Source organism: Anabrus simplex, chromosome 3 (genome assembly GCF_040414725.1).
Source record: "Anabrus simplex isolate iqAnaSimp1 chromosome 3, ASM4041472v1, whole genome shotgun sequence".
NCBI lineage: Eukaryota > Metazoa > Arthropoda > Insecta > Orthoptera > Tettigoniidae > Anabrus > Anabrus simplex.
In genome coordinates this window covers 184,675,051-184,698,455 of record NC_090267.1, presented here as the reverse complement: position 1 = coordinate 184,698,455, position 23,405 = coordinate 184,675,051, and the positions used below count along the sequence as shown (strand labels likewise).

The 23,405-nt window shown below is 40.7% G+C and overlaps 1 protein-coding gene across 1 annotated transcript in view; it reads right to left on the bottom strand.

The window, feature by feature from the left end:
• Positions 1-825: 825 nt before the first annotated feature.
• Positions 826-23,405, bottom strand: part of LOC136867150 (neuropeptides capa receptor) — a 580,021-nt gene continuing 557,441 nt past the window's right edge. The window contains exons 4-5 of the mRNA XM_067144261.2: positions 15,786-16,034; positions 826-1,584 (exon numbers count right to left, since the gene is read on the bottom strand). Coding sequence (XP_067000362.2) covers positions 851-1,584; positions 15,786-16,034 — 983 coding nt within the window. The 3' untranslated portion in view covers positions 826-850. The remainder of the gene's footprint in view (positions 1,585-15,785; positions 16,035-23,405) is intronic.

The following is a 23,405-nucleotide window of genomic DNA, read 5'->3' as shown; positions in this document are numbered from 1 at the left end:
ATATTATATCCTATGGGAAGTTTATTACTTCCGTGGGTTAAATAATGGTAAGTGTTAAAAACAAAGTTATTCATTGTGAAGGGAGAGAGATAGCAACAGTGCGTTCTTTGTCTACTTTCTCATACTCACCACTACTCTGTCACACCAGCTGACGGAACTAGCACTTATATCGCTTGGCTTCCAGGGTCATACTCCAAGGTCGGTAGATGCGGAGTGGGTTTCGGTCCTTGGGTTTCGTTCCTTAAGAGGCCACGGCTTGTCCGTGGTCCAACAGCTCTGTACTCGGACCGGCCAACCAAGCAGAGGAAAGATGGCTACGGCTCTACCGTGGCTCTACGCCTCTGCATTCGGGACACGGGCCTGGGGCACAGTGCCGGACTTCACGCCTGGCCCCACCCGTCGCCTGGCCCCACCCGTCGGCTGTCCTGAGAATGGTTTTCCGTTGTTTTCCATTCTCTTGCACTAAGGCAAATGCCGGGACAGTTCGTAGTATAGGCCACGGCCGCCCACCCCCTCACCTTCTCCGCACATCTCCTTCACCGTAACAAATCTCCCGGCCTGAGAGACGGTGTCACCGTCTAAGAGGCCCGCCTCCCCCTTCAGGGGAGGAATGAAAACGTTTGGTAGTAATGGTAGTCTACTTCAACTTGTCGTACTATAGTTGATCAGTTTCTTGGAGTACCACATACTTTTCCACTTCCTACAATAATATCAATAAATGAACATTTTATTTTATGAGATAAAATAATGCCATTATATTGTACATTCATTATTAGGTAATGAACTACAGAAATACAATAAGTTCATTCCGCAAATGACCTTTATGCTTGTATCAGTGTTCGTTTTCTTATTATATACATGTTTCTTGTTGATGATTTTTGCTGTTACACAACTTAGCAAATTCACTTTCCTCATCACTTCTATTGAGATCTGTCCTTGAGTCTAAGAGAACCGTCTTCGTCCATGGTTTAGAGGTCACTTTGCCATTGTTGGTTACTACTAGCACATTAGAGCGCCCTCCTTTGGACGGCGTTAACATACACGAGTTTTCCTCGTCACTCCTACTCAGCTCTGTGGGCGAGTCTGTGAAGATGGCTCTCGACCACGTTCTAGGTGTGGCCTTTTCGTCTGCTGTCACAACTAACTGGTCTGAATGAGTGTTCTCTGGTAACACCAGGGCGCTGTAGATCTCTGTTTTATCAGTGTCCTCGTCAGTAGTCACTAGTTCTCCTTCTCGGTACATAGCGTAGCGGCTGTAGCGAGGACTGCTCCGGCTATGGACGTACATAGAGGTGGTGTAGCCGAGAGTTGTTTCCTGGAAGCTGGAAGTATCTCCTGGCACTCCTCGGCGAAGTTTGGGATGCATACAGCACAAGGTCCGGAAGAAGGCATCGCGATATTTAGCCGACATCACATTGTAGAGGATAGGATTCACTGTTGAGGAGAAGTAATAGAAGCAGCCAGCAATGTAGTACATCCACTCATTGATCTCGGGGAAGTTTGGAGAGTCTCTGGCGTACATGTACAGTAGTCGCTGCAGGTGGAATGGTGCCCAGCACAAGAAGAAAGCGATGACGACGGCAGCTGAAGAAGAAAGAAGAAGAAAGAGCATGGTATTACAAGTACATGATAGGAGCTTAGTTACAGTGAATATCAGTATAACGATACACAGATCATAATTTAGTTTTGTGTCACCTATGAAGTTGTTCATCACATTTGGAGCAAAAGGAATGAACCTGATCAGTCAATACATATGATAAAATCTCCGGTAAGTGCCTATCTGTTTGTGCAGGATAATATAGAAGGCCAACGAAGAAATTGTGATGCGGCTTTCACCATTGTATAGACGCAGGGGTTTCCAAATGGCGGCCCGCAGGCCGCATGTGGCCCGCGAGAGCATTTTAATGAATAATATGAAGAATAGTTACAAAAGAAAATTTTGTTGATCGTTCAAAAATGTATTAATTTTTGTACCCGGTATAGACCCCATTCTGAACCAATTTAATTGTTTTAGTCGTTTTTAAATATTCACTTGATCTGAATAGATTATTTTTTATTTATAAAAATTTAAAATCCTAATTTCAAATAATGATTGGTTTTTAAGACCCAATAACTACTTTTGATGGTTTTCGGAGACGCCGAAGTCCCGGAATTTTGTCGCGCAGGAGTTCTTTTACGTGCCAGTAAATCTACCGACACGTGGCCGACGTATTTGAGCACCTTCGGAACGATCTAACATCGAACCTTCAGAAGGCTAGCGCCTCAACCATCTGAGCCACTCAGCCCGGCTCCAAATTTTACTCTTTTATGCTATTGTAAAATAATGTTTTACCTAATTAAAATGATGAAATATTTATTTCAATTGAATTATGCATATTATTTTGTAATGGTACTTCCGTAGGTCTACTATACGCAGAATTTTAGGAAAATTGGCCTATTAGTGAAATGCGGCCCCCGAACATGACTAAGGTTTCCAATAAGACCCTCGAACCCTTACAAATTGGAAACCCCTGGTATAGAGCATTAATCTAAAAACGTACAGTTTTGATAGAAGATAGTTGGGATTTAGGAAAGGTTATTCCAGGGAGGCTCAACTTTTAGGATTCCAGCAAGATATAGCAGATATTTTATATTGAGAAAGTCAAATAGTCTGTATCATTATTGACGTACCGTATCCAAAGCCTTTGATAGGGTAGATAATGGCAGATTACTGACTGAAATGAGGGCTATTGGATTTAAGAAAAGAGTGGTCAAATTTCTAGAACGCAGAACTGAGAAAACTAGAGTAGGCGAAGTATTATATGATGCTGTAATGGTCAAGAGGTGGGCCGTAGAAAGTAGTATTATGGACCAGTACGTTTTCTTATATATAAAGAACTAGAATCACAGATAAGGCTACTTGCGGATAATGCTGTACTGTATAAAGTAGTAAATAAGTTACACGATTGTGAGCGACTAGAAGAAGACCTCAATGAACAGCAGACGATGGTATGATGACAAACGAGATGAAAAGTCAGGTTGTAAGTTTCAGTAGGAGGAAAAGTCCTCTCAGTTTTAATTAATGTGTTGATGGGGTGATATTATCTCATGGGGAGAACTGTAAGTACCAGTTGTCTAGGCAACTTCCCTCACAATTGCTCAGGAAATCGATTGTCTCCAGGAGTCATCATCATCATCATCATCATCATTATCATCATCATGGGTTGTTCTGCCATCCGGCAGGTGCAATCGTGGCTGTGACCTCCATATCCCTCGATCTTGTGCCCTTTTCTTCACTTCTGCATAATCTTCCTTTCTTTTTCTAATGCTGTCTAATAATTGATATCGTATCCTTCCCCTTCCTCGTTTTCCTTTTATAATTTCTTCAATTGCTACTCGTAGTAAAGTGTTGCGTGTTTTTTTCTTCCTATTTTGGATTACGGTCGACATGCCCTTCACTTCTACCACTTCTTTCAGAACTTCCTCATTTGATATTTTATCTTCTCCAGGAGTAGACTGACGATAACCAACTGTGCCCAGCTGTGCCCCCCAACCACCCGGAGCTCAGTATTGCCACGACCATTGGCGCCGTGTGAATCTCACGGGCCAGTAGATGTAGTTTGTGCCAGTTCACTTGTGTCAACAGAGAGGTGTAGCCGCCACGTAAAATTCGTGGAGCTGTGTAGGGAACAACCGTGTTTGTGGGACCAGCACGATGACCTGTACAATGTCAAAAATGCTCGTTAAGCGGCAATTTTTTATATTACCGATAAAATGAACATTCAAGGAGTTAATGTGACTGAGGTCAAAACTTTGCATGACTTAGCAATGAATCCCCGGCACGTATCATTACAAAATAAATTTATTTCCACACACGACTCTACAGATGCTGCGTACTCAGCCATTTCTCGTTATCTACTGCCGTGACAATAGCTTCCTCGTTTGAACGGGTTCTCGTTCAACTGGACTGGCAAGCGATTGTCCCGCAGTAATTAGAGGACAAATATTGCCAACAATTGTCTCATCACCTGGCATCGTGTAAACGCGGCATAATGGCTGGCTACGGACTACTGAGCGAGCGGTGAAGATAATCCATACGTTATTTTCTTTCAAACTGTATTTTTTTATTTTTTTATTTTAGAGATACGTTTTGGACAGCTGTATTATGAATTGATTTGTTTCTTCCAGTCATTGTTTCTCTATCGAACGGCATTACTATTATTAATATGATCATCATCCCTGGAATTAGCAGTGGTAACAGCGGCCGCGGCGACGGCGGTGGTAGCAGCGAACACTTGAATGCATATTGTCATTAGTGCTTTCACGGCCCGTACTTGAAGACATGATACCGTATAGGCTTTTGGGCTTATGCCGTGTAAAGAAAATAAGGTGAAATTCTTAACGTTTCGCAGAGAACTGTGCTCTGCGTCTTCAGAAGAAATCTCGACTGTCCACGAGAAAGGCTTCTTAAGCAATGACACTTTTAAATTTGGAAGTTATTATAGACACCGGCTATCAATTAAGTAATACCTGGTTGCCAGCCATTAAGAATTTACGTAGGTAGTTCCCTTCCTTGTCCCTTCACTATTGTTATTTCGTCTCGGTGTTTTCCAAATTCGTACGTTCCTCGTCGCCAGATGTTTCATTCCAGGCTTGTGTCTATGCGATACACCTGTCAATGTCATATGTTACGCTAACACGTTATGTGAACCGCTTAGACTGATTGTGATGGTTCGGTCAGCTTCCGCTTCGAACGCTAACGTTGTGCCACGTCCTGGAGGCCACCTGATGGCGAATGAACGTACCATTTCCACTTCTATAATATATATATTTCCTCCATTCTGTGCGTATCTATATTAAATGTAATTTTATTTTCTCTTATATATTCAGTTCTAGTGATTCTTTTCTGTCACTTCAGTGGTTGATGACTCACATTTCAATATTACATAAGTCCCTCGATGATTTGTGCCATATGCATTCGTTGGTATGCTGATGAAACGGGTGAAGTTTTTCATATTCTTTCCCTGTACGGCACTGTCTTATGTTACCTACTAGTTTTCAAATTTCTTCTGTTGCCTTCAAATAAGGCGAAAAACATGTTTAAAAACTTCTAAAACATTGTGTTTACGTTTAGAAACTTGAGATGTTTCGGAATTTAACCTTGAATCTCTTGAATGGAGTCTCGAGTGTTATTACTTCGTACACGAAATATGGCTCCAGAAACAAGTCAAGTTATGCATTCAAGTCATGATATGATATATATAATGAAATAACTATGTACCAATTTAATACTGTTTTATTAAAATTATTCTATTGTGATCATGTGAATATTGAAAGCAAGCAAAATACCTTATGCCTAATTTTGCCTACCTCGTTAAGCTCCTGAAGGACCCAATCAACAAAGTGTGTGTACCACGCTCCTATACGAGAGTACAACTTTAGGAAACAATGGTCTACGAAATAAAATATTTTTCTTTCACAATAACCAAATTATCTGAATCTAAGTGTGTTTTAATGCTCAGATCAAATATGGTATTAGGCATTTTCCATCGGACATGCTTTTTTTGGAACACATTTTAAGTTTTGTAGAATTATTACTAACGTAAATCTAAATGATAAGTACCCACCACATGTGGAGTTATTTAAAAAGTTGCATATGATGATTTTCGGCCATATTTTGCCTTTGGGGTGTGTCTATTAAGGGTCCATTAGTAGCCGACCACCATACTGGTACTTTATTTTCCTTGATTCCTCTTTTCCGTCGTACAAATTTGCTGATAGGAACGCTTGCTATGTTCATCACTGACTGTCCCAATATTTTCTGAGAAGAAGTCTAGGATAGAGTCTAAGAAATGAAGCTTTAAAGACATATTGCACCTCATTGCATTACATTGCATTGCATTTCAGAAGATCACTCACTATTCACGACTGTTTTCTGGATTTCTAAGAATGATTAAATGATTTCTAGGCTGCTTTTTTCAGTGAATTTAAGAGTTTCTCAAAATGTTCGTCATTGATTACTGATCTTACTAGTAGCCCTATAAAATGCCTTCATTCAGTTTTGTATTACTAACTTAGGAAATGTATATTTCAAATGCATAAGTGCAGCAAAATCTTTATCAATTGATTTTACGAAATTGTTCACGTATGCTAGTTTTATATGCAGATGAGGAAAATATTTTTGTAAGGTTCACAAATTGAGTAATTGACACAATTTTTGTGGCCTGGAATAATAGATTCACTTTTAGGCCACTATTTCTTAATGTAGTGATACTTCCTATCTCTGCTGACCCATTCACATAAAAACAGTAGAATTTGGTGTATATTAATCCTAGTTGCAAACCCAGTAATAAAGCAATGATTTTGAAATCACAAATATTCCAATTATATTTTATATAATGGATTGTTTCTAACAGAGTTTTCATATGCCTCCTTCATATCAGTGGCATGGGCTAGAGGTATTGATGGAAATATTTTGCCATTATGCAGAAGTGCAGCCTTCAAACTCACCTTTGGTCAGTCCATGAACGATTACCACTCACTTTACTGGTGTTCATGTCCATGACCCGTCCATTGACTCCGACCCAAGTGATAAAGAACAAAGAGACTAGGGAAGTGATCGTACATTTGGAGCAAATTGTTCACGAGAACCTCACTTTTTAACTTTCTTAATGATCTTATTCGTGATTTAAAGTTGTCGAAAGAATTGGATGAAGTTTCAAGTTCTAGGCTCAAAAATTGGAATCTACTCAGCTAATATTGCGCCATTCCCGGTTCACTGAAAGGACGCATAATATCCAGGCTAGCTTAATTATAATCTTCCAACTAAACATTTCAAAGCTACAGATCAATCCCTCTTTAGTGTGAAGCACTCCGGTTCGAATCTCGTTGTTTCATTTGGGAACATCTGTCTGTATTCCTTAGTCTTCTTCCTTAATATATGGTTTCGTATTTGATGCATTATAAATAACCATGAATTTTGATATTTTCAGCGTCCTGTATACCTTTTTCTTCACCCTCTAATCTGAAATTGGCGTTTTTTATTTATTTATAGATTGGTTATTCTCTCTCCTACACTTGAATTCTTTAGTGTCAGGATTGAGTTTCGACGTCTCTTGTTTATTCCTTTTAAATCTCTGTAATTCCAAGCTTTCCGCTCCTTCTACGTCCGCATTAATATCTTGGTCCCTTATGGCTCTTTCCCATTTGCTCTTCTCGCTCTGACATTCATTCGGCTCTCTCGTATATCGTCTATTGTAATACCCTCTACCTCTGTCATTTCTATTATCTTTTCTGTCGTATCTAAATCTGCCCTTAAATTCATACCGTCTTCTTCCATCTCTGGATGAATTTCTACAATGCATATAAGGCCTGTATCTTCTATTTCCCGAATATGCTCCTTGTTCGTACGAATTTCTCCTACAGACGCATCTTTCATCTTCTCTTCCTCTACCTTCTGAATTATTCCATTCTCTCTTCCTATTTATTTTTCTTCGTTCTTCTGAGGTACTTTCCTTTGTCTGTTCCGGCATTAGCATATTAATCGTTTCTTCTCCGTGAGCGCTTCTGCCTACCCTGTGCGAACATGGCATTGTAGTCATGTCTATCTGTCTCAAAGTGCTTTCCATCTGTACTGCAGTGACCATGTTATTGGCAGCTAATAAACGTTGGACTTCCAAAGGAAACTGTCTCTGTATGGTCTTGATGGCTTCCAATTCGCTGGGCGGCGAATCAAGGTCCTGAAAACGGTGAAACATATAGGAAAAATAGTCACTGTGTCCTGTTTGCCCATTACTTGCATATTTCCTCGAGTATAGCTCCAAACGAAGATTCTGCTGAATTTCCGGACACCAATAGCGCTTCAGAAAAGCCGTCTTAAAGTCATTATAGTCGTGAAAAGTATATTTGAAGGCCTGAAACCAAAGACTAGGATTTGCATCCAGGTATTTCTCCAAAACCTTCAATCTCTTTTCCTCAGGAATATTATGGTCTTTAAAATAATCGTCCATTTCCCTAAGGAAACGTTTAGGTGATATATTAGCAGTGTTATTGAAATGTTTCGGTCTATCCTCATATGTTTTAATCACATTGATGATGGTTGGGTTTCCACCGTTTGCACCTTCCGTACTCATTTCTCCATTGCCATTACTAGATTGAGCGATCAACGTGGGTGTAGTCTCCCTTTCGTTTATCTGTAATTCTATCGTCTTTCGTCCATCACTACACGTTGACATTGGTGTCTTCCCTTGAGCCTCTTCTCTAATCTCTCTCATCTGTACTTGTATCTGTTTTAGCCCTTCTTCAGACTTGGAGATTCTTTGCTCTATTTCCTCCTTATTATGCTTAATCTCTTCCCTTATCATAGTAATCCTATTTCCAATCTGCTCACTAGCTTGTTTATATCTGTCTTCTATACCAGCATTCGTTGTTTGAATTTCATTGCTTAACTTGTCGATCTTTTCTTCACATTGCTTCCATTTCCCTTGTGAATCAATATTCAACTGCTCCATATTATCGGTTAGCTTCTTCATTTCGTTCTCCTTCAGACACTGGAGGCAATTGTTGTTCTCTATCATTTCCCTTTTAATCTCATTTATCTCTTCCTGAATTTCCTTATTTTTCTCCTCGATCCTATCACTCATTTCAACCCTCAATTCGTCCATGTTATTCCTGATCCTATCCATATCTGATCCTATTTTCCTAATTTCCTCCTTCATTTCCTCCATCATTATTCTCTGTTTCTCCTCTTGCTCCCTAGTCATTTCCTCTATCTTCTCCTGATATTTATTCATTTCCTCCTTCTGTTCTCGTTGACCTCTCTTTATTTCTTCTTTCATCTCCTCTTGATGTTTATTCATTCTCTCCATCATTTCCTGTTGTTTCTCGTCCCGCTTCTTCGCTTCTTCATCACGCTTCCGGGCTTCTTCTTCACGCCTGCGGGCTTCTTCTTGTCTCTCTTTCCTCGCTTCTTCATCACGCTTCCTGGTTTCTTCTTCACGCTTGCGGGCTTCTTCTTGTCTCTCTTTCCTCGCTTCTTCATCACGCTTCCTGGTTTCTTCCATCATCTGCTCCATCATCCGCTGGAATCTTTCTACCAATCCTCCTTGTTCTCCTTTCACTTCCTTTACTGCTTCTTCTGCTCTTTTCAACCGCTTCTCTTGTTCTTTCCGGCATTTCTCCTGCGTTTCTTGTTCTCTTTGATACACTTCCTGCTTCTCTCTCTGTTCCCTTCGAAATTCTTCCTGTCTCTCTTCCTGATCTCTCTGGTATTGCTCGAACTGCGCCTTCATTTGGCTTAATGTCGTCATATTGGTTTAATGTTGTTTTTGGAATCTATAATTGCCTAACAATGCTCTAATACTTCCCCCCAATTCTTTACCAATCAACTCTTTCAACACTCCAATCTCACAGTTACTCTATACACAATATTAGTATATGTATTCAACAAATAAATAAGCCTAACTACCCAAATTAAGTACCTAAAGATGACTTTGCCTCCCGTTCTAGCCAAGAAGCATGAATATTCATTCCATTACCTTCAATTCCAATTCTTGAGAACCCTCACTCTAGATCAATTGCAACGAACTCAAGGAAGAAAAAAAAATAATCCTCTTAAAATCTACTTCTTACAAACTACAACATTCCTTAACATATTATTAACATTAACACCTTATTATTATTATCACTCATCAAGAAATAACTCTCTGTCCTTCAAATCCTGAGCTCCCGAACTCTTCTCCTACTATTATATCTTGCTGATTTCCTTCTCTTACTGTATCATCTTCTCCTCCAATTTACCACGGTTAGGTCAGATGATACCTCCTCTATTCCATCCAAATCCATTTCTGCAATACTTGTATGTTTTCTTTCCAACTACCCGATTACTTTCCTCTTATTTCTGGTATCCATTCGTCTGTCAAGTTTTTCCAGTATTTCCTCTCACTCTAATTTACCTCATAGTATCGTACTCCTCATGCACAACGACCCTTCTCCACTTTCAATCTTAATGTGTCAGTTTCTATGTGATCAATAACTCTTTTTCTTGACATCCCACGACGTTTTCTCTTAAATTGCAACACGTTGCGGTGTCAATTTATTTACTGGTGATCATTTATAGGCACCATTCTCCTTATTTTGCTCCACTGCTGGGGATTAATTTACTATTGGCGATCATTCGTATGTATCTTTTTCTCATTTCGCACAGCGCCTTTCTCCATTCGCAACACGTTGAGGCGCCATTTTACTATGCGCCGTTCCCGGCTCACTGGAAGGACGCATAATATCCAGGCTAGCTTAATTATAATCTTCCAACTAAACATTTCAATAATTTGGGTGTTGAGTTCCGATTCAGAGAAAGATATACCATGCGGAGCCAAATAAGACTTAAATTATCTATAGAAACGACTCTCATATGCTGCTTATTCTAATTCTTATGCTATCAAGATGTTATTGCTCTCATTTACTTAAATCTAGGTCTCTATACTACAAACACATTGAAAGAACTGTTTAATATTTCCATATTTATTTATTATAACAATATCTCAATCCAGAATTCGAATCTTGGACTATCCTCCATAAAAAAAAGAAAAATCTGGTAAAGGAAATTATATGGTCGACTGTTTATTTGACCTATTTTGAGGGAACATGGACTTAACTTCATGAATTTACTTATTTCCTCATTCAATATTTAATTATTCATTTCCTTTTCCCTTCTAATTGCTCTATGTCATTCCTTTACTCCACATTTCCACGTTTCTGGGTGGAAAGAAAAATCGAAGAAAAGGCGGTGTCGTGCAAAGATATATGTAAACAATGTTTACGGAAAATCTACTGATATTTGGCACATTCAGTGTCCACTACGCACTCTAAAGTAAAGGTTGCTTAACCTCGTCATCACCTGTAATATATCTATTGAAATTCATTACGTTAAATGCTCAGGTCATGTCTGCCCACAAAATCAGGGACATAATGCGATGTATGGTGAGGTATTAAGTTCTGAATAGGTCATCATTAAGCTGAATACTCTTATGCACCAGCTCATAATTATCAAATCAAACCCATAATCCAAAAGAAAATGTCAAATTTTCCCTCTAGGCCTTTAAAGCAATAATTACATTGGAATAAAGCATTCAATTAATGGATTGAAACAAATCGAATATGTTCGAATACTTGAATTGGTGAAAGCTTTCCTAACCTAGGTAACCAAAAATTCATATAAATAATTGAAAACTTACTTGGATGACTAAAGAAAAGCTCATCTGTATAGTTACTTCCTTATCTGAGTAACAAGAAATAAAATATATTATTGGTCTAGGTAACAAGAAAGAAAATTATTAGTTTGGGTGCACCCTAGCAAAGAAAGAAAAGAAATATTTACAACATGAGTTCCAATAAGCAAAATATAGATTGAGGGTATCTTCTTCATGGTATCCAGGACGCATTTCTAAGACTTATAGCAATATCTCAAGAATTGGAATCTTTCCTACTACATATGAGGTCTGAATTAACTATTAGCTCTCTCTCTCGGAGCTCATATTCACTTACTGCCATAGAATAATCCTATCCTTCAACATATTAATAAATACCTAGGGCTGCTAATCTGGGAGGATAGTTCCCTAATGTTTCCTTACATAATCAGCTCACAATATTGAATATTAATGCTTCTTCGTCTCAGACGATTTCATTCTGCATGAATTCCGATAAGTTTCCCTTTCAAATCAATGTAGCTCTCATAAAAGTTCAATCAGAACCAGTAAGACACATATACCATTTAAAGATCCAAATACTCTCGTCATCTTAAGTTAAACATAGGTGCGATATCCTACTTGTTAATGACTACCCTACTATTCTTGTCCGAAGTATGCTATCAAGAGTGGTTCATAGTGTGAAAACTTGATCGTTGAAAATCATTTCTATATTTCCATTTGGTCATCAGTGATGGGATGTCGCCTAAGAAATTACTACGTTCCTCTCGTCTGAGAATAAATTGGTATTAAGAAAACTTTATGACAGTACATGTGTTCAGTTCGTCCTCCTAACTGAAATGTTGTTGACACTACCAAGTGAGCGTTCTGACCAACAGATGTCACTCAGATCTTATTTGTACTCCTACTTGCTTGCTCGTGAGATAAACAGAACATGAAATTGCTACACGTTCATTTCCTAATTAGAAAAACTCTGCATGAAAACCGTTAAGTACATAGCCACATCACCGTGTTCATCCTCGCGTAGAATTAATAACTATCATTATTCTCAATCATCAATCACGTATGAACTTCTCTAAAAAATATTACTATTATACTTTCAAAATCATAATCTGTCTCCTCACTAACACGGGTTCACTTCTTGCCATTGTGGCCCTTATTTTTTTAAATTAATTAATTACGGTTCACGGATACATTTCCAAATACTATGACCTTCATTCAGTCATAACCACCATTTATCATAAACAGATTTGTCTACCTAGCAAGCATAACCTACAGTTGGTTCCTAACTTGACATTCATTGACTATAACCAATGTACACATGTATCTATCGCTCTCTTATGTATCATACAACTACTGTCACTTTGACTAACTCAGAATTTCACACTACACGGATCACATTTCGAACGTAGGCTTTTCTCACTGAATGACTACCTATCTAAGGATTTGTTATGCACATCTGAAGATTACCTATCCACCTTCATTCTAATTTATCACACCACTCTTGTTGTTTAATCACTTCGCACCGAACAAGATAATAAACCATACTACATTTACGGTTAAATACAAACATTATTACACTGATTTAAGAGTAAAACTTATCTGAATTCAGCAGCTCCAGTCGCCGTCATATGTCCAGCTGACAGGACATAATGAAACGTCGCTACTTATTTCCCTTGGTGGACGGGAAATATTCACATGTTCCTCCTCTGGGCTCAGTCATCTCGGTCGGCCACGTCATCCCGCGGCACCCACTTGGGCAGTCTGGCTTACCATCTCCTTAGAGTTTCATGTTCATCTGTGGTCTAGACGGAATAGAATGGCATATAAGATTGATTAGCATTTCCTTTGAGAATAACTGTGAGAAGTTGTCTAATATGAAGATTGTTTCCTCTGAAAAAGTTGATTTACTAGTCGGATATTTCCTGAACTTGATGTAATTTTAGAATTTGAAATGATTATTCTTTTTCTTCACTATATTTCAAGTTATTGTAGGATTCCCTTTGTAACTCTTCACTTCGGTAATATCGTGAAGTACGTCAGCTAGGACTGCAGTGACGTAAGGTAGTTGCCGTTATTTCCTCTCTTCACGTCTCTTGGAGATCGCTGAATGGAATTTTTGATCTCTAGTTCAATTCGCAATGTAGCTTTTAGAATTCCTCCTTTATCCCGCGGAGCTGATTTCTTGCTGTGCCGTCTTCAAGTTTGGTACAGTTACTTCTATCCTCAATCCATATATTTCTTGGTAGCAATCCAATCTCGTTCTCCTTTTTTTTTTTTTAATTGTTAGTAACAATATTCCCGTTCGATCCTTTTCACTGCCTTCTGGATCTTACTTTTTCTTCTCTCCCACTTGATGCGAGCACTTTTGTCTTCACATGCGGTATGATTCAGATCTTTCGGCATTAATTATTCCCGGATACATGGATTCCATCTTTGTTCTACTTACAGTTGTAACTTCTCATAACAGTGAAATGGCACAATATGTATTTATCGAGGTCGCGATAGTGACTTCAAAGACTAAACAGAAACGTGTAGTTTACTGTAATAATGTTTGTTCAGCAAAAAAAGTCATGAAATCTGGATATTTTGGTACAAGATAGTCTTCATTATATAACGCAGAACGCATTTCAGAATACAGATGACTATGCCTGGTAGAATAATTCTTAATAAATATTTGTATTCTGCATAAAGCCCTGTACTGGGGTCAGCATTCGGTTTCGTTGTGTGAAAATGATCGTATTATCCAGCGAAATTAACGTCGATTCTGGGACATCACACATATATACACGCATTTCCAACCAAACAACAGTTTTCCACAACCTACAACAAGATATGGCTACATCGATGGTTTGCACAATATCTTGAACTGTTCAAGGAGGCCCTAGCTTTGGAATTGTACGTTCGCATCAGCTGATAAGAGACCCTATCTCCACACGATGGTCTTGTATCTTGGCACATCGACACTCAAGCGGTTGAAAGTCCTCCATCGTGCAGGCATGATTGCTGGGACCTAGTAGTTCTTCGGCATGGGGCTTATGGTGGCCCAATTCGTTCCTCCATTTGATGACGCGGTTTCTTTCCGGCGTTATTCCAATGCCTGCGTTCTACGCAGGAAACTCTTCCTAGGTCTAATTCGTATAGCTGCGGGTTGGTGTCCAGAAAGTGGACGGCAGGGATCCATTTGTTGCTTCTTTCCTACAAAATCAGTAGAATTTCTCTCCAGATGTGAGGTATCTCAATTACAATTAGTGGATAAGGTAGTTTATCTACAAGAGTTGAGGAATCTAGACACATTCCTTTTAGTTCCAGTCAGAGCGACACCGACCTGTTTCGCATGTGCTGAAGTAGCACCACATTGGTCCAGCATACTCTGCGAGACACACCCGTAATACCAGGAGTGAGGTTCTTATCATCTTGGGGTTGGAATCACAGTTTTTATTCATTAGTACTGATGATATTACTTCGAGCAACTTTCCTCCAAGTATTGGCACAATGCTCTTCAAACGTCAAAGTACGGTCCGGCGTGATACCAAGATATTTTGGTGTTTGGAAGTGTTCGAGACGGTTAACCCACCACACGACTTCTAGTTCTCTTCGTGATTGTCGTTTCTTGAGGTGGAAGGTACTCCACAAGGAGTGACCTGCTATGCTTTTACATGAGTGCAGCAGTGAGCAACGTTAACCCGCCCATAGTCTAGAACTTTATGAGGCGTAGAAAATGATACAGAACTCGTTTGATTGAATACTTTTCAGCTAACATTTGACACCGTACATTGAACTGAATGATTCGCTAGTGGCTTCTGGTACTAGCTTCCGTGCGGTCAATAGTTTAACTGGGTCCCCTTATGCATCTCAAAACTATATGTACCGAGCTCGATAGCTGCAGTCGCTTAAGTGCGGCCAGTATCCAGTATTCGGGAGATAGTAGGTTCGAACCCCACTGTCGGCAGCCCTGAAAATGGTTTTCCGTGGTTTCCCATTTTCACACCAGGCAAATGCTGGGGCTGTACCTTAATTAAGGCCACGGCCGCTTCCTGCCCACTCCTAGCCCATTCCTGTCCTATCGTCGCCATAAGACCTATCTGTGTCGGTGCGACGTAAAGCAACTAGCAAAAAAAAAAAAAAAAAAAAAAAAAACTATATGCATTTATTAACGCCTCATCTTCAGCAATTTGCTATGTGCAGGTAGCATGTTTTCTGTTTATAACGCCGAGCTATATGGACCACAGAACGACTAACAATGGTCAAAAAAAACCGAGGAAATTCCGTCAGTCAGGGTCATGCCTCTATGCAGTTTGTTTACACTGTCCACATCTCTATACGCACAAACTACTACTACTAGCTAATGAACGTAAAAGACTAGGTACTATTAGTAGGCCTAGTACTAAGTTATAAAATAGTTTATGCATTCACAAGTACACAGTTCAATGATCATATAAGTATAAACAGAAATTACAACAACAACAAAAAACAAATGATACAAATTATTATGAATAGTAGCAATCCAAGATTTATGGTACAGCCTGTGTTCTCGAGGAGTTGAGCAGCAATTTGATTGTAACACAATAGATACATGAGATAAGGTATAAAGCTACCTGCCTAGCATTCGAATGATGCTCTTCCGGGACTGGTTGTGCTTCAGTTTACGATGTATCGAGCCCTCCACTCGTTTGCCGACACCACGCGGTCTCCAGATGGTGAGTCCCATGCGGACGTACAGCACCACCATGACCAACATGGGGATCAAGAAGAACACCAAACTGCTGAGTTCGTACACCGGGTAGTGTGACGGCACATTTTCATCCAGCATAGCGCAGAATGCAGACTCGGCGACTATGTTGCCTGAACCTGAAACATAGCATAATGGTGGCATGGAGTGTAATTTTACATTTTCAATTTTTTTCTACAGAATATACTTTCCTCCTTAATTCAGATTTTATTCAGCTTATTCCAGCTAGTTATGGGGTCGCCGGGCGTTTAAGGCTGGATGCCCGTTCTAACGCCAAGTGATTTTTGGTATGGAAATCTCAACCCAGGATCGACCAGCACTCGAAACTCAGCCTTCTGGTTGAGAAGTCAACATCTAACGCACTGAGCTAGTCACGCCCCCATACTTTCATCCTTTCCTACTTTCCTAAATATTCAGCTTTGAATAAGTGCATTTGATATATTACAAAAAGTGAGAACATTACATATTGCGAGATGCATAGTTCGCCTCTATCGAAGTCATTGATGAGGGACTGGGTTTTATTGATTTTCATAATAGTGTTCGCTGACCCTAGTTTTGCGGTTTTTCATTGCAGAATTTGCCCAGCTCCATGGATAAATGGTTAGCATGTTGACCTTCTGTCTAAGGGTTCTGGGGTTCGATTCCAGGTCGGGTCGGGGATTGGGCGCTGGGTGTTTGTGATATTATTTACATTAGAAATCATCTTTGGTTCGGCCCCATCCTCACAGATATGAAGGTCATCTATAGGCTGTCTACTAGGACATTACATGCACCAGGCCTCCCCGGAGGGCATACGCCACTATTATTATTATTATTATTATTATTATTATTATTATTATTATTATTATTATTATTATTATTATTATTATTATAGATGAATTTACACTGACTGACAGAGCAAATGCAACACCAAGAAGGAGTGGTCAGAACTTTATGCCAATTGCAGGGTAGACTGACGTCACTGAGGTATGCTCATGATGTGAAATGCGCCGCTGTGCTGCGCACGTAGCGAACGATAAATGGGACACGGCGTTGGCGAATGGCTCACTTCGTACCGTGATTTCTTAGCCGACAGTCATTGTAGAACGTGTTGTCGTGTGCCACAGGACACGTGTATAGCTAAGAATGCCAGGCCGCCGTCAACGGAGGCATTTCCAGCAGACAGACTACTTTACGAGGGGTATGGTGATCGGGCTGAGAAGGGCAGGTTGGTCGCTTCGTCAAATCGCAGCCGATACCCATAAGGATGTGTCCACGGTGCAGCGCCTGTGGCGAAGATGGTTGGCGCAGGGACATGTGGCACGTGCGAGGGGTCCAGGCGCAGCCCGAGTGACGTCAGCACGCGAGGATCGGCGCATCCGCCGCCAAGCGGTGGCAGCCCCGCACGCCACGTCAACCGCCATTCTTCAGCATGTGCAAGACACCCTGGCTGTTCCAATATCGACCAGAACAATTTCCCGTCGATTGGTTGAAGGAGGCCTGCACTCCCGGCGTCCGCTCAGAAGACTACCATTGACTCCACAGCATAGACGTGCACGCCTGGCATGGTGCCGGGCTAGAGCGACTTGGATGAGGGAATGGTGGAACGTCGTGTTCTCCGATGAGTCACGCTTCTGTTCTGTCAGTGATAGTCACCGCAGACGAGTGTGGCGTCGGCGTGGAGAAAGGCCAAATCTGGCAGTAACTGTGGAGCGCCCTACCGCTAGACAACGCGGCATCATGGTTTGGGGCGCTATTGCGTATGATTCCACGTCACCTCTAGTGCGTATTCAGGGCACGTTAAATGCCCACCGCTACGTGCAGCATGTGCTGCGGCCGGTGGCACTCCCGTACCTTCAGGGGCTGCCCAATGCTCTGTTTCAGTAGGATAATGCCCGCCCACACACTGCTCGTATCTCCCAACAGGCTCTACGAGGTGTACAGATGCTTCCGTGGCCAGCGTACTCTCCGGATCTCTCACCAATCGAACACGTGTGGGATCTCATTGGACGCCGTTTGCAAACTCTGCCCCAGCCTCGTACGGACGACCAACTGTGGCAAATGGTTGACAGAGAATGGAGAACCATCCCTCAGGACACCATCCGCACTCTTATTGACTCTGTACCTCGACGTGTTTCTGCGTGCATCGCCGCTCGCGGTGGTCCTACATCCTACTGAGTCGATGCCGTGCGCATTGTGTAACCTGCATATCGGTTTGAAATAAACATCAATTATTCGTCCGTGCCGTCTCTGTTTTTTCCCCAACTTTCATCCCTTTCGAACCACTCCTTCTTGGTGTTGCATTTGCTCTGTCAGTCAGTGCATTTTTAAGCTCACTCAACCTGTAATTTCTTTAAGACAAAAGTGTAAATATCTCGATGTGCTGAATAGAAACATGAATTAAAGTTCGAATGAACGTTTTACATGCGTTGGTAGTTTGTTTCACAGAAGCGTATTTCTTAGCCCATATTAATGATGAAAATATTGCACCTTCCACCGTATAATTGTCATAATAATAATATTCCAGTAGTTTATCGGAAGATGGTATGTTTGAAATGAAAACATCTGTCAAACTGTCTCCCACTGAATCTGGATCTAGAAAACTTAACACAAATGAATATCTTTAACATTTTCCAATATCAGAAGGATTTTGGAATTCGCTTTTCAGGTCTATAGCCTGTATATTTCTCTCTCTTGTCGGGCTGAGTGTTTTAGACGGTTGAGGCGCGGGCCTTCTGACACGAACTTGGCAGTTTCGATCCTGACTCAGTCCGGTGGTATTTGAAGGTGCTCAAATACGTCAGCCTCGTGTTGGTAGACTAGCTGGCACGTAAATGAACTCTTGCAGGACTAAATTCCGCGATAAACCGTGAAAGTAGTTAGTGGACGTAAAGCCAATAACGTTATTGTTATGTATATTTCTCCAGCATGCCTGCGCTCAGTGCAAGCGGCAGCCAGTGACATTAGTATTTGGAAATATTGTTCGCACCGCCCTGTGCATAGCAAATGTCGGAAGTCCGCAACTACGTCAGTGGGATTACAATTAAAATTTAATTTACTACACTTATCCACTAAACGTGAGAATGCTGTATCACACGTAGCACATGCTTTGTTATTCAGTAACACGATTGATCGATCGATCAATCAATCAATCAATCAATCAATCAATCAATCAATGGTCTACATTTATGGCTATCGCCCAGGTGGCAGATTCTCTATCAGTTTTTTACCTAGACTTCCCTTAAATTATTTAAAAGAACTTGGAAAATTATGGAACATTCCCCTTCTTAAATATTTTAGTCCAAATATGCAACATTATTTGACAATAAAATAGAATAGCATAGAACAGAATAGAATGGAATAGAATACTTCCATCCACTAGTTCCGGATCGCCAAGAACTGGGGACAGAGTAATCATTAATCACTGACGGCTGGAATTGGTAAGTGTACTGAAGATATGCTAAAGACAATGGGTTGCGATATAGTACCGTATCTGAAGTACTTATTTGATTATTGTTTTTATGAAGGAGCTATACCAAATGAAAGGAGAGTTACTGTAGTAGCCCCTGCATATAAAGGAAAGGGTGATAGACATAAAGCCGAAAACTGCAGGCCAGTAAGTTTGACATGCGTTGCATGTAAGCTTTGGGAAGGCATTCTTTCTGATTATATTAGACATGTTTGCGAAATTTATAACTGGTAACGATAGAAGGCAGTTCGGGTTTAGGAAAGGTTATTCCACTGAAGCTCAACTTGCAGGATTCCAACAAGATATAGAAGATATCCTGGATTCAGGAGGTCAAATGGACTGTATCGCGATTGGCCTGTGTAAAGCATTTGATAGGGTAGATGATGGGAGACTACTGGCAAAATTGAGTGCAACTGAACTTGACGAAAGAGTGACTGAATGGGTTGCTATATTTCTAGAAAATAGATCTCAGAGAATTCGAGTAGGCGAATCTTCATCTGATCCTGAAATAATTAAGAGGGGAATTCTTCAAGGCAGTGTTACTGGACCTTTATGTTTTCTTTTATATATATATATATATATATATATATATATATATATATAAATGATATGAGTAAACAAGTGGAATCAGAGATAAGGCTTTTTGCAGCTGATGCTATTCTGTACAGAGTAATAAATAAGTTACAAGATTGTGAGCAACTGCAACGTGACCTCGATAATGTTGTGTGATGGACAGCAGGCAATGGCATGTTGATACACGGGGTTAAAAGTCAGGTTGTGAGTTACACAAATAGGAAAAGTCCTCTCAGTTTTAATTACTGCGTTGACGGGGAAAATTTTCTTATGGGGATCATTGTAAGTACCCAGGTATTAATATAAGGTATGATCTTCATTGGGGTAATTACATAGTGGGATTGTAAAGAAAGGGTACAGATCTCTGCACATGGTTATGAGAGTGTTTAGGGGCTGTATTAAGGTTGTAAAGAAGAGGGCATATTCGTCTCTGGTAAGACGCCAACTAGAGTATGGTTCCAGTGTATGGGACCCTCACCAAGATTACTTGATTCAAGAACGGGAAAAATCCAAAGAAAAGCGCAGCTCGATTTGTTCTGCGTGATTTCCGACAAAAGAGTAGTGTTACAAAAATGTTGCAAAGTTTGGACTGGGAAGACTTGGAAGAAAAATGACGAGCTGCTCGACTAAGTGGTATGTTCCGAGCTGTCAGCGGAGAGATGGAGTGGAATGACATTAATAGACGATTAAGTTTGAGTGGTGTTTTTTAAAGTAGGAAAGATCACAGTGAGAAGATAAATTTGGAATTCAAGAGGACAAATTGGGGCAAATATTCGTTTATAGGAAGTGGAGTTAGGGATTGGAATAACTTACCAAGGTAGATGTTCAATAAATATCCAATTTCTTTGAAATCATTTAAGAAAAGGCTAGTAAAACAACAGATAGGAATCTGTCACCTGGACGACTGCCCTAAATGCAGATCATTATTGATTGATTTTATTTTATTCATTTATTGTAATCCAAATTATTTTGGTTCATGCATGATTTCGTCAGACTTAATTTATCTATCACTACCTTAAATATTATAATTACGCCTACTCACTAATTGCCGACCCCGTGGTGCAGGTGTAGCCTGTCTGCCTCTCGCCCGTAGGCCCCGGGTTCGATTCCCGGTCAGGTGGGGGATTTTTATATCGTCCTGAGAGCTGGTTCGAGGTCCACTCAGCCTACGTGATTAGAATTGAGGAGCTATCTGATGGTGAGATGGCGGCCACGGTCTCGAAAGCCCAGAATAACGGCCGAAAGAATGCGTCGTGCTGACCACACGACCCCTCGTAATTCGAGGCCTTCGGGCTGAGCAGCGGTCGCTGGGCACGCCAAGGCCCTTTCAAGGGCGCTAAGTGCTGTGGGGTTTGGTTGAGCTATATGTATCGCTGTGTGTTATATGTACTGTACTCGTACATGGAGGCATATTTGTACGGGCTAAGAATGGGAAGGATGAGGCCATAGTCTTGAGAAAAGTACTAATCCGGCTTTTCCTGGGGCTGAAATGGGAAACCACGAAAAACCATTTCGAGGATGGTCGACAGGGGATTCGAACGCACTTGTTCCCTGATTTCAGAGCTAGTAAACATAACCGACTGTGCTGCAACTCACTGATATAAATGATTCTGATTGTACCAAGTGGTACACCCCAACGCCGCGCATTTAAATCTAGCGCCTAAATCAACTCCTCTATTGGTGAAACAGTGAAACTGAAATTACTCCAACTCAGAAATTTACTCAGAAGGTGTCACCACTAAAATATGATGTAATTTTGTTATTGTAAAGTTTCCTGAACTGACTGTATTTCTACTAGTTTTGTTTGCCATCCATCAAGAAGTATGGACATTCTTCCACAGATGTCACTACTAAAAACTAGGATCATGCACCCTGGTGCGAAGTATAAGAACTTATTATTCAAAGAAGTTTTGTATTCGTAAGTTTTTTTACTGATTGATGTTCATTTATTTTTGGGTTGGCAATATTTCCCTTTTATTTCCGCCAGTTTTGAATCTAGCCAATCCCTAATTTCTGTAATTAATTTTCTACCAATCACAGACCACAGTCTTCTTCTTCTTCATCTTCGATTTTGAGTGTAAGTTTTAACCTGACCAATAAACATGAGAGGGTGTGGCTAGTTTAATCTTGAATGATCTCGAACTTTCCCCGAGGGTTTATAAACTGCGGATGGTCTCGTTTCTTGGCCAATTGATCGTCATCTTACTAAGTGTGTGTGTCAAAGCAGGAGGCGGGCGGCCTCTTTCATCAGGCACCAGTACATCGACACGGTAATGGCCACATAACATCTTTCTTTCTTGCTAGCTCCGCAGTTTAACTTGAGGGAAAGGTCCGAATCATTAACTATGTAACCTAGTTTTCCTAAAAATCTAAATTTCTGTCGGCTAATGTAAAAATTTCATAAATCTTTAACTGTAAATCGGGGATAGAGAGTGAAGTACCCTCTCGAGCTCCCCTTCAGCTTGGTTTGAGGTCCCACGTTTTTGTAACCTTTCGTATCTGCAATGTATTAAAGTGATTTCCATGCATGCTACCTCAGTAGTTTGGGAATAGCCCTTGTTTCGTCGGCCAAGCGCCCTATAAGTTTTAAATTTTTGGAGCTCAGTCTTCGCCTCCATTCAAATTGTACACGGGCCGTTTATTTAACCTGTTCTTTTTCACTAAGGCCCTGTAGGTTGGGTACTAGATACCTCTGTGTAATAAGATGTCTATGTGCAAATAGTGCCTCGTAAGGCCAGAGATTATCAGATTTTCATGCAATGTTGCCTTGAGTAGGCTTGAGAAACTGAGAGCCTGTTAGCTCTTTTTCAAAGTTCTTGTATGATTAATGAATGCCTCTTGAAGGCCAGATGTTATAATGTTGGGAGCAAGTGCTCTTTAAATTTGGGGACTTCTGCCATCCTGAGATGGTGCAGCTCTTTTCAGGCACACCCCCAATGGAGGTGAGCTGCATGTACTATTTGAACCCTCCTTCCATTCTTAAATTTCCGGCAGTACAACGAATCGAACCCGGGATCCGAGGACGGCAGCTAATAGTGCTAACTGTTACGTTGCAATGGCGGACAGTGATTCTGATGAAGTACAATCAATTTCCCCCACAAAGTGCTGTGTTATGAATAGCGCGATGGGACCAGAAATGTAGGATAAATCAAGCTACGGTTCAGAGATATCCTGCAGCACAGCTTAAGGAACTGTAAGCTGACGTGTGCTGTACTTAGGCACTTAACAGGTGAGAGTTCTATGTGACGTCTCAGTGTGCGTTAGGGCTTTCTAAAGACTTATAGAGCCTTAGTGTGCGTACTAAAGGCAGAGCTTTTGAAAGAGAATGGTTGCAGTACATGGATGACATACATCTACAACAGTGACAACATAGTGTAATAGCGTAGCAGTCACTGCGATCACACACACACACACACACACACACACACACACACACACACACACACACACACACACACACACACACACA